Raw genomic sequence first — 12,570 nt, 5'->3', positions numbered from 1 at the left:
GGAGCTTGCTAAGGTTGTGCCCTCTACATCTGCATTTTCTTTTTACATGAAGGATGAATGAGAATGCAATATCTAAGTTGGAATAAACAGGAACAAGGGTAGGAAACAATATTCCAAGCTTTGGAAACAGATTAAAAAATTAAAGTAAACCTGGAACACTTGGCACCATGTGTCACAAAGTAGGCACTTGGCTGAAATGAATTATTAATACAACTTTCAAATATTATTCTTTCAGTTTAGCAATCATTTGCAGTAAATAACCCCTTCTAGCTGAGGCATCTGTTCCATATAACTTGCTCCATTTCCAAGACCTCTGTCTTGAAAGAATGGGAGGAAAGGAGGGAAGGAAGAAGAAAGAAAAAATAGTATTTGTCATTAACTACAGTAAAGAGGTTATATAAAATATTATGTGTTAGCAAAGTTATACAAACGTTAACTAGGGGGAATTCCCTGGCAGTCCAGTGGTTAGAGCTCCTTGCTTCCACTGCAGGGAGACATAAGTTCTATCCTGGTTGGGGAACTAAGATCCTGAATGCCACACAGCATGGCCAAAAAAACAAAAAGCAAAACCAAGAGCAACAACAAAGGTAATTTTTGGATGAACCTTAATTATTAGCAAGAATAACAATTTTACCAACTGACAACTGATTTTGAAACATAGCAAATCTAGTTTCCCAATCTTTGGGACAGAACAAATGCAACTAGCAGAAACATATTAATGTTACTTCTAAGGTCTAAGAACCTAGGTTGCATATAATTCATCAGGTGTATTACTCATCATCTGTGAAACCTTATTAATGTCAGTTTAACTCTCTTGAGTTGGTTTCCTATTTGTACAAAACATTGTTCATGTTTTGGAGGGTTTGTGTAGGGATCTAAAACTCTGTGCCATGTTATTACATAAATATTTTAAAAAAATAACAAAACATGTACATATTCTCAAGCATTTGAATGACTGTCTTTATATTACTTTTAAAACCACAGAAAATGCAGCAGGACCTGTGGAGTCTTCCAGGGAACAGAACTCCTGTATCCCCCATCTCTTATTTACAGAAAAAGCTTTAGTCTCCAAGGCCTTCCCTGAGTTCCAAACAGCAAATTCAATCAGAGAAATGAGACAATATAGAAACAAGCAAAAATAGTCAGACAAGACAATGCTCAAAATACCACACAATTGCACTCATCTTACACACTAGTAAGGTAATGCTCAAAATTCTCCAAGCCAGGCTCCAGCAATATGTGAACCGTGAACTTCCTGATGTTCAAGCTGTAATTAGAAAAGGCAGAGGAACCAGAGATCAAATTGCCAACATCCGCTGGATCATGGAAAAAGCAAGAGAGTTCCAGAAAAACATCTATTTCTGCTTTATTGACTATGCCAAAGCCTTTGACTGTGTGGATCACAATAAATTGTGGAAAATTCGGAAAGAGATGGGAATACCAGACCACCTGACCAGCCTCTTGAGAAACCTGTATGCAGGTCAGGAAGCAACAGTTAGAACTGGACATGGAACAACAGACTGGTTCCAAATAGGAAAAGGAGTATGTCCAGGCTGCATATTGTCACCCTGCTTATTTAACTTATATGCAGAGTACATCATGAGAAACACTGGGCTGGAAGAAGCACAAGCTGGAATCAAGACTGCAGGGAGAAATATCAATAACCTCAGATATGCAGATGACACCACCCTTATAGCAGAAAGTGAAGAAGAACTAAACAGCATCTTGATGAAAGGGAAAGAGGAGAGTGAAAAAGTTGGCTTAAAGCTCAACATTCAGAAAACGAAGATCATGGCATCCGGTCCCATCACTTCATGGCAAATAGATGGGCAAACAGTGGAAACAGTGGCTGACTTTATTTTTGGGGTCTCCAAAATCACTGCAGATGGTGACTACAGCCATGAGATTAAAAGACGCTTACTCCTTGGAAGGAAAGTTATGACCAACCTAGACAGCATATTAAAAAGCAGAGACACTACTTTTTCAACAAAAGTCCATCTAGTCAAGGCTATGGTTTTTCCAGTAGTCATGTATGGATGTGAGAGTTGGACCATTAAGAAAGCTGAGTACCAAAGAATTGATGCTTTTCAACTGTGGTGTTGGAGAAGACTCTTGAGAGTCCCTTGGACTACAAGGAGATCCAACCAGTCCATCCTAAAGGAGATCAGTCCTGGGTGTTCATTGAAAGGACTGATGTTGAAGCTGAAACTTCAATACTTTGGCCACCTGATGCTGCAAAGAGCTGACTCATTTGAAAAGACCCTGATGCTGGGAAAGATTGGGGGCAGGAGGAGAAGGGGATGACAGAGGATGAGATGGTTGGATGGCATCATCGACTCCATGGACATGAGTTTGGGTAGACTCCGGCAGCTGGTGATGGACAGGCAAGCCTGGTGTGCTGCAGTTTATGGGGTTGCAAAGAGTTGGACATGACTGAGAGACTCAACTGAACTGACGACAAAATAAAACAGTCATAAAACAAAGTCAAAGACCTTTAGTTCCTCCTTGAGGGTTATAGTTAATATTCTGAGACCCCAGCCAGGTTGGAATCAGGTTGATAATGTTGACTCCCAAAATACCACCTGATTATCTCATTACCATCCAATCAGAATAAGGTCCACAATCTGATCAGGCACCCTGCTTCCCTCCTCCTTCCCTAGCATAAAAGCTAAAATTCTATCTCAAATTAAAATCATTCTTTAGGACATTAATTTGTCATCTTCTCAGCTTGCTGGCTTTCCAAATAAAGTCATTTTTCCTTGCCCCAACTCCTTGTCTCTCAGATTACTGGCCTATCATGCAGTGAATGGTATGCAGTGATATGCGCTTACACACAGAAACAAATAACACCAAGTATTGAAGATTATTCTATTAGTCTCATCAGTTAGCCACATATGAATGAAATTATTTAAATCAACATACTGTATCTAAAATTAAATCTCTTAGTACTTTGAGCAAAATGAAAGGTCTAATCACAGGTTAACATAAAGAAACATTTGTCTCAAAATCAATGTATTTACTATTTAACAGAAGTCTCATTGCCAAAATTCCTTTTATTGTTCCTTCAGTGAAATTTAAGTATTCCCAAAGCAAATGTTTTTTCTTAATTTACCAACAGCTGTGCTTTGTCTTCTTCTGGTCTATTTAGTAGAAAGTGAACTAACTGAAGTAAAACGTCATCATTAAAACCTTTGACATCATTATCTTCAATTGTTTCATAAAGAGGCATACTTTGTGTTCCCCAACATATATTTTTACGAGGGTTGTTTTGATCAGCGTGCGCAGTCAGTGCTAAAGTGTTTAACTGGTAACAGAAAAAGGAGAAGTATTTTCCATCCGTGATCACACCCTGGGAGACAAAAGGTCGAGTAACGTCTGCTTCACTCCAGAATCCTGTAGAAGAAAAGTTATGCTGAAACTCATATACAGAATATATTTTACCAAAACAAAACACGCACACTAGAGGATATAAAATACCTCCTATAAACTGGATATTTTACCTGCCAAATTTCTAAAGATCTCAATGTTTTCGCTATCTTCTCCATCCTAATTCTATATTCCATTTCTGCATCAAGAACTATTTCCTTCCTTCCAGGAGCCACAAAGTTCATGATACACCTTTTCAACAACTTTGGACTTCATCAGATTTCAACCTTAACTCACTTCACCTAAGAAGAGAAGTGAGGTCCATTTATGCAGAGGTCTCCACGTCATTATTCACCAACCCTAAATACGTTCAAATTTCCCTTATACCAGCAGCATCTACCACCCAATAACCAGTACAGACATTTATTTCACCAAATCTACAAAAAAAAAAAAGCCCTCAGAAAAACCCTTGACTTTCTAAGAACTTCAACCATGTAGTTATCAGATGAATTCTATGTCTTAATTTATAATTCAAAATCGGTTTTATGAGTTGTTTTCATTCTGCCTCGTGTATTTTATGTCATCATAAGGTTCTAGGATATCTGAATATCTTTATTATTCAAATTTTCTGGCTGTTTCTTGGTCCAGGCTGACTAGCTTTAATACTTTTAAATTCAAGGGGCATGCAGTAAGTTGTACATTTTGCCACATATATATTTTATATCAACTTTAATGAAGGCAGCCAATAAACAGTATTGTTAAAATACAGAATTAATTATAATATAAAAAGAAGTACTTTATTTTTCATGAATAAACTATGCCATTCTAACATCTTCAATAAAGTTTCCTCTTAATTTTTCTGATTGTCTACTTGTATTCCTACTCTTGTCTAGTTAGTTCTATTATAAAGACATAAGTCAACAATTGTGAGTATGAGGTTAAAAATACATATACAAAGGAAAAAAAAGGTGAGCCTGGCAATAATTAAATCACTGTTAAAACTCCTCCTGGATGTTTATATAAGAGTAGCAGCACCCCACTCCAGTACTCTTGCCTAGAGAATCCCATGGACAGAGCCTGGTAGGCTGCAGTCCACGGGGTCGCAAAGAGTCGGACATGACTGAGCAACTTCACTTTGACTTTTCACTTTTATGCACTGGAGAAGGAAAAGGCAACCCACTCCAGTGTTCTTGCCTGGAGAATCCCAGGGACAGGGGAGCCTGGTGGGCTGCCGTCTATGGGGTCACACAGAGTCAGACACGACTGAAGCGACTTAGCAGCAGCAGCAGCAACAACCTAGGTATGCATTCTATTACTTCTGGTTTTGTAACAAAAGTCAAGTGGCTCCCAATGGGCTCTGAAAGTCCTCTGTGACATGCCTCCAGCTCCCTCTATCTCACTCCAGCTCCCTATCTTCATTCTCCCACTCCCTTTCTTCATCAGCCTTCATGATGTTCCTTAAACACTTCAAGTCTGTTCCTACCTCAGAGCTACCTGTCATTCCCTTTGTCTGGAAGTGTCCTTCCCACAAGTTTATGCAAAGAGGGCTCCTCATCCTCAGGTTTCTGTTCAAATGAAAATCTTTAGAGACCTCCCTTGAATTAACTAACTCTAAACGTCTAAAGTGATTCTACCCCATGCCTCATTTATACCTGTACCCTATGCACATTCTACCCTCCATCTAGTATATTCTCTTCAGAGCATCACCACTAATTGGAAGATTCCCTGAAGAAGGGAATGGCTATCCACTCTACTATTCTTGCCTGGAGAATTCCCATGGACAGAAAAGCCTGGTGGGCTACAGTCCATAGGGCCACATAGAGTTGGACATGACTGAAGTGATTAATACTTTCTAAAACACTACATGTTTACTATCTTTTACTATCCCTACTATAATATAAGCTCCAGGAAAGCAGGATCTCTCTCATTCAACACTGTATCTCCAAGGCCAACAGTGCCTGGTATGTAAAAACCATAAGCCATTAACTGAATGAACTGTCTCCCAATCTACACCCTAGATATGGTCCTCAAAGAAATTATACATGGTAACTGTGATTTAATCTAAAATTTAATCCATGAAAGCAGTTCATTTTCTAGTTTCAGAAAGCTGTTATCATCCAGAGTTGATTCAGTTAGCTAGTCTTTGAAATATTTGAGAATATCATCAGAAAAAAATGCATTCACACAAAAATGGTCAAAGTAAAAGATGATGGTAACTACCAAAGTGTCACTAACCAACTACAAATGTAAAATATTTAATTATGGATTTTAAAACAATTGCATTGTGTGCTAATGCAAGTTTTCAAAATGTTAAGATTCTACCTACGTTTTAACCTAAAGAAAATAATTTGACCTGCTAAATTCTTAAAATGTTTCCCAATATCATTGATGCCATAAAACTAGTTTTACCTTGATACATAGCCTGTGCTCCAGTCCAAGCGAAAAGGCTTGCAATAGCATTAGCTCTAAAAATGACTTCTATCTGATCAGCACAGTTTTGTTTCAAAAGCCGTTCCCTTTTTAATTTGTCAGGTAGCAGATGAAACTGGGTATGTCCATAACAGAGTGGATCTGCTGTCTTTGTTCCTGAGAGCAAAATAAAAACATTTCAGATGAAACGCACAAGTAGGGAATCTAGAAACACGTCCACAGTATTTACTTCAAATGCATATATCTCTACTCATTATGTGATCAGCACTCAAAATATACGAATAGAAAGCTTGGTTTACTTATTGTTTATAAAAAATTTCACCTGAAAGTACAATCTGCCAGCTATCATCATCAGTCCAAAGAATATATGTAAAATTTATAATTCCCTATTATGTCAGTTTTCTCAAACTCCTTGGTCATCATTGGGCAATTTGTTATTCTCCCGGTCATATTCACCAAAGGATGCAAACATTTCATAACTTTAAAAACTTTCTTTACAATGCTGACATTCTTGATTTTAGTGGAAAGTGTTTTCAACCAAAAGTTCCCCATAATTCACTCTCCAAGACCACCACAGTGATTGATATAGGACTGATAAAACAGTTCTGGAGGACCAGCATACAGCTGCTTTCTTAAAAATGTTTTTTAGTCAGCTAGGAATTAATAAACAGGGAAAAAATAGCCAAAGTGTAAGCTGCATGAGGGCAGAGACTAATTTTTATATTCCTGATGTAACCATCATCAACAAACCATCATAGTTTGTTACACAAATGGGAGGCTTTTGTTGAAAAAACTCAATCACTACCTCAAATTCAGCTCTATACTTTTTCATTTTTGAAAAAACATACTTTTCCATATAAATAACAAATAAACAAAGCATAACATGTATAACTATTTTTTATGTTTTTTAAATTATGGTAAAAGTCACATTAAAACATACTATTTTAACCATATTTAACTGTATAGTTCAGTGGCACTAAAGGGATTAATCTCCAAAATAAACAATTAGCTCATGCAGCTCAATATCAAAAAACAAATAACCCAATCAAAACATGGACAGAAGACCTAAATAGACATTTCTCCAACAAAGGCATATAGATGGCCAAAAGTCACATGAAAAGATGCTCAGCATCACTGATTATTAGAGAAGCGCAAAAGAAAACTACCATGAGGTACCACTTCATACCAGTCAAAATGGCTATCATCAAAAATACACAACAAATGCTGAAGGTGTGGTGACAGGGCAACTTTCCTACACCGTTGGTGGGAATGTAAATGGATATATTCACTATGGGGAACAGCATGGAGATTCCTTTAAAAATTAAGAACAGAAATACCATGTGACCCAGCAGTCCCACTCCTTAGCACATATCTGGAGAAAACCAGAACTGCAAAAGATACATGAATCCCAATGTTCATAGCAGCACTATTTACAAAACCAGGATGTGCAAGCAACCTAAATATCCTTCAACAAAAGAATGGATAAAGAAAATGTGGTGTGTTAGTGTGTGTATATATATATATATACATGTATGTGTGTGCGCATGTGTGTGCAACGGAAAATTAGTCATAAAGAGGAAAAGAAATGTGTCATTTGCATGGACCTAGTGACTTTCAGGCAGAGTAAAGTTAAATCAGAAACTATAACTGTTTTTTAACCTTAAATACTGTAATTGAGTAGAAACATAAAATTTTAAATGATAAGTTGAAAGAATATTTTCTTTCAATTTTCATGTATATTGCAACCTGAGATGAGTTACATTGCTCATGGACAGGCTGAACTTCTTAGTCATCAAAAATTAATTATGCAAATTTGCACAGGACACTTTGAACACATTTATTAAACGAGAAACTTACCAATAAAGATGGCATTTTCATATTGCCGTTTGAATAATGGGAGTTTGTCTGGCTTACAATTTTTAACAGGGACTTCTACAGGTACAGAATAATCCAGTGGCACAAACTTAAAGAAAAAAGTCATAAGTAAATTCACAGCAACACTAGCATATATTTTACTCACATTCTTAATAGTTAAAAATCTTAAATGATTAAACTCTACCATCTAATGATGGGCCAAATCTAGCCAGCTAACTGTTTTTCCAAATAAAGTTTTACTGGAACACAGTCATGTAAATTCATTTATATATGGTACAGGGCTATTTTTACATGATAAGAACTGAGAATGCAACAGAAACTTATGGCCCCTAAAGCCTAAAATATTTACTATTTGGACCTTTGCAGAAGAAATGTGTCAACCTCTGACATGGACAAACAGATAATATTCAGAATACACTTGCTTTCTCCAAAAGAACTGGATACCTGTAAAATGAATACTTCTAGCTGTAAAAATGCGATTTACAATGAGATAGGATAGTTCACTATAAATTATAATCATAAACTATCATCAGCATTTTTATATTAAGAAAATGAAAAGATTTGTATGGTCCTAAAACCTGATGTCTTAACCTCACTTAAAATTATTACCTGACCTCTGCAGAATATACAGTTAAAAAGCTGAAAAAGCATTTCAGATGAGATGTACTCCAAATACACTTGAAAGGAAAGGGCTCTACCCAAAGCTTTTCACCCTTCCTAACCCATTACCTAGCACAGGGGTCCCCGACTCCTGGGCTGTGGACAGGTACTGGTCCACGGCCTGTCAGGAACCGGGCTGTAAAGCAAGAGGTGCGCAGCAGGTGAGCAAAGCCCTGTCTGTATTTACAGCTGCTCCCCGTGGCTCACAATACTGCTTGAGATCACAAACAACAGTGGTCTTAAAAATATGTTTGAGACAACTTCAAATCTCCATATGTTTAGGCAAGGCAGATTATCAAACCGCCACTTCCATTTTCCATATCAAAAGCCTACTTCCATTTCCAACATCCTATCTTTGTGAAGCAGGGTTTTCTGCAGTGACAGTAGGCAAAACGAAATTACAGACAGGACATAAGCAACATACTTCTGGTGTCACGGTCTCCCATCATCCCCAGATGGGACTGTCTAGTTGCAGCAAACAAATTCAGGGCTCCCACTGACTCTGCATTATGGTGAGTTCTATAATTATTTCATTATATATCACAACTTAATAAAAATAGAAATTAAGTGCACAATAAATGTAACACACTTGAATCATCCTGAAATCATTCCCCACCAACTCCTGCCCCAAGTCCAGGGAAATACTGTCTCCCACAAAAACCAGTCCCTGGTGTCAAAAAAGTTAGGGACCACTGACCTAGCATGCTGATACTTCCTCTTCAACTGTCCACAGACACATAAGCAATACATCCTTACCTCAGGGAGTTGTCTGGATATTCGAATCTGGTTGTGTGGTTTATCGTTTATTTGGTATCGCACAGCATCAACTCGACCTTTCCGATGACCACTAGGAATAATTTCTTCACCTCGCAACCAGTAGAAGTGAACTGGGCGGTTACAATCTATCAAAAGATATTCAAAACATTTTTATCTGATAATCTGAATAAATCTAGTTATTCTCAGAATACCAGGCTCAGCAATACAGAATTTAAGAACAACTGTGCTAATTGAAAATACACCAAAAGTTACCCTTTGGTGTAAATTAAAGTTTGAATTATGTGATAACTTAAACAATCACAACATAAACATAAGGCTTAAACTATTATTCTCTACCTGTGCCACAGTGCATTAAGCGTGGTGACCAAAGAAGTTTCTTTTTTTTTTTTTTAATTTATTTTTTTAATTTTATTTTATTTTTAAACTTTACATAATTGTATTACAAAGCCACAGTTATCAAGACAGTATGGTACTGGCACAAAGACAGAAATATAGATCAATGGAACAAAATAGAAAGCCCAGAGATAAATCCACGCACATATGGACACCTTATCTTTGACAAAGGAGGCAAGAATATACAATGGATTAAAGACAATCTCTTTAACAAGTGGTGCTGGGAAAACTGGTCAACCACTTGTAAAGAATGAAACTAGAACACTTTCTAACACCATACACAAAAATAAACTCAAAATGGATTAAAGATCTCAACCTAAGACCAGAAACTATAAAACTCCTAGAGGAGAACATAGGCAAAACACTCTCTGACATACATCACAGCAGGATCCTCTATGACCCACCTCCCAGAATATTGGAAATAAAAGCAAAAATAAACAAATGGGACCTAATTAACCTTAAAAGCTTCTGCACATCAAAGGAAATTACTAGCAAGGTGAAAAGACAGCCTTCAGAATGGGAGAAAATAATAGCAAATGAAGCAACTGACAAACAACTAATCTCAAAAATATACAAGCAACTCCTACAGCTCAACTCCAGAAAAATAAATGACCCAATCAAAAAAATGGGCCAAGGAACTAAATAGACATTTCTCCAAAGAAGACATACAGATGGCTAACAAACACATGAAAAGATGCTCAACATCACTCATTATCAGAGAAATGCAAATCAAAACCACTATGAGGTACCATTTTACACCAGTCAGAAGTTTCTCAGTTAAGAATAAACACAAAATAAGAGCAACAGCAATCTCACTAACCAGATATAAAAAGTTTAGTAAGAGTCACAGCTGTCTCATGAATTACTAATTCAATCTTCACAATAATTCTCAAAGATATGTATAAGTTTTAGTATTAGTCGCTCAGTCCTGTCCGACTTTTTGCGACCCCATGGACTGTAGCCCGCCAGGCTCCTCTGTCCATGGGATTCTCTAGGCAAAAATACTGGAGTGGGTTGCCATTTCCGCCTCCAGGGGACCTTCCCAACTGTACATAAAGGTTGCCATCATCTCCATTACATACAAGAGGAACCTAGGTCTTGAGCAGATTAAGTCAACTTTCCCAGGCCATCAATCATGAGCAAAAGTCTGTGATGTTTCCCTGGAGACCACTTCATTCCCAACTGGCAGGGAAGTAACAAGCACACTACAAGACTCAGTTGAACATACACCTACAGTTATAGTAACATTAACTCAATAAATATTTATTAAGATACCTACAGGGGTGGCAGATACAAAATAGTGAACGCTTCAGAAACACTGATCTTTAAAATACTATCCATTAATTATTTTTCAACCCTGCTTTTAACAGTAAAACAGAAGTTTTACTGTTTATTGGAAACCCAAAATGAATGGGTTTGAAGCCTGTCCTCCAAATCTACTAGCAATAGGTTCTTTGACTAAATGCACTTTATGACTCTGTGCTTTGGGTTTGTTTGGTTTTAATGAATACAGTGCTACCTACTGTAAAGTTATCGCAAGGATTAAATTTGGCACATATAAAATAGAGAACAAGGTCAGGCATACAGAAAGTGCTGAATATACGTTAGGTATTTTAATCAATACCATCTTTAATCTTAACAGTTCTATAACCAAGTGGTACTATTATCGTATTCTCACCTTGAAAATAAGGAAAAACTAGGCCAAAATCGGTTTATAAACCGCCAAAAGGTCAGTAACTTGGTGGAAGAGCGAAAAGGCAACCCGAGGTCTGTCCCGCTCTCTAGGAGCCCCTTTTTTTAACCAACACTACTCTTCCATTTGGCTGGACCTTCACTAAGCAGTACAGTTAGTAAGTGGAGGCACAGACACGGCAACCCAGTCTCCGGACGCGGCCCCTAGCTAGGAGCGAAAGGACTGGGAAAGAACTGACCAAGCAGAAAGAAATGAAGAGGGGGCAAATTTGGCCCAGAGAGAGACTTTACCAGGCTTCCCAGGTGGCGCTAGTGGTAAAGAACCCGCCGGCCAATACAGAAGACAGGAGAGCCGGCTCCATCCCTGGGAGGGGAAGATCCCCTGGAGCAGGGTACAGCAACCCACTGCAGTATTCTTGGCTGAAAAATTCCATGGACAGAGGAGCCTGGCGAACTACAGGCCATGAGGCAGCAGAGAGTCGGACACTACTGAAGCGACTTGGCACGCAACCACGGTCCCCTACTATCCCCACCTCCCCCGCCCCGAAAGGCGGCCCGAGGCTTACCGAGGGCGGCGGCAGCCAGGACGGGATTGTAAGCGCTGAGCAAGCCGGTGAGGGAAGGTACCAGTTGGTCCAAGAAGGGTGAGGCGACGGCGTAGCGTTCCTGGTAGATGGGCGCACGCTTCTTGCGCCGCAGAAAAAAATGCTCCTGCAGGAGACAGTCACAGACGGCCGCGCGCAGAGCAGCAAGGTCCACAACCTGCGCGGGCTCCCGATCTGGCTGGGCCTGCGGCGGCGGTAGCCCCGAAAGGAACACGGTCTTGGTGAAGCTCTGGTACCAGCGGTCAGCGTTCAGGGCGAAGGTCTGCGGGTAAACTACGTATTTCATGAACTGCATCTTGGTAAGAATTCGCAGCTTCTCGTCCACTGACTTGGCCGCGTGCACCGTGGCCTGCCATCGCTCCACTCGCCGCTGCCGTGCCGCCTTGCTGTCGGCAGTTAGGGAGGCCACGATCGGCGGGTAGCGCGCGACTGGGGCCGCCTTGACATCTGATCCGGTCACTTCTGGAGCCGTGACGGCGGCCTCGGCCGCGGTGTGCAATGACAGCCCTGGACTACGGAGCACAAACCTCCAGCACTTGGTCGCCGCCATCTTTTCCTGGGGTTCGGTCCCAGAGGTCAACTTTAGCAATTGTCCCTGCCTTCTTGCCGTAAGAACCAATCAAAAGGTGGAATCTGAGCCAGTTTGGGGCGGATGATTCTTAGTGGGCTTGAGAAACCTTACGTCATTCACTTCTTAGCCAATCATAGAGCTTCTACAGCTTGGTTTTTTTCGTGAACCTAGGAGTTTGTTGGTGAAAGGAAGAACTCGTGC

General features: G+C 39.3%; 1 protein-coding gene across 1 annotated transcript; it reads right to left on the bottom strand.

The window, feature by feature from the left end:
- Positions 1 to 2,854: 2,854 nt before the first annotated feature.
- On the bottom strand, positions 2,855 to 12,363 carry MRPS30 (mitochondrial ribosomal protein S30). The gene is made up of 5 exons (XM_086362550.1): positions 11,760 to 12,363; positions 9,088 to 9,233; positions 7,654 to 7,759; positions 5,776 to 5,952; positions 2,855 to 3,393 (listed from the first exon to the last, which is right to left on the bottom strand). Exons 1-5 carry the CDS (start codon positions 12,346 to 12,348, stop codon positions 3,104 to 3,106), a joined length of 1,308 nt encoding a protein of 435 aa, XP_086218676.1. The 5' UTR covers positions 12,349 to 12,363; the 3' UTR covers positions 2,855 to 3,103.
- Positions 12,364 to 12,570: the final 207 nt, after the last annotated feature.

Source organism: Bos grunniens, chromosome 20 (assembly GCF_055505025.1).
Source record: "Bos grunniens cultivar Pamir isolate PY7600 chromosome 20, Bosgru_T2T1.0, whole genome shotgun sequence".
Taxonomy (NCBI): Eukaryota; Metazoa; Chordata; class Mammalia; order Artiodactyla; family Bovidae; genus Bos; species Bos grunniens.
Note: the sequence above shows the minus strand (reverse complement) of the source record. Positions and strands in the feature narration are given on the sequence as shown.

Excerpts from the sequence above, each read along its gene's own strand:
- MRPS30 (XM_086362550.1), bottom strand. The coding sequence starts at position 12,348 with ATGGCGGCGACCAAGTGCTGGAGGTTTGTGCTCCGTAGTCCAGGGCTG. Across the intron at positions 9,234-11,759 it reads CCTGGCTGCCGCCGCCCTCG|ATTGTAACCGCCCAGTTCAC; the intron begins GTAAGCCTCGGG and ends ATCTTTTGATAG. Across the intron at positions 5,953-7,653 it reads TGAAAATGCCATCTTTATTG|GAACAAAGACAGCAGATCCA; the intron begins GTAAGTTTCTCG and ends TTTTGCTCTCAG.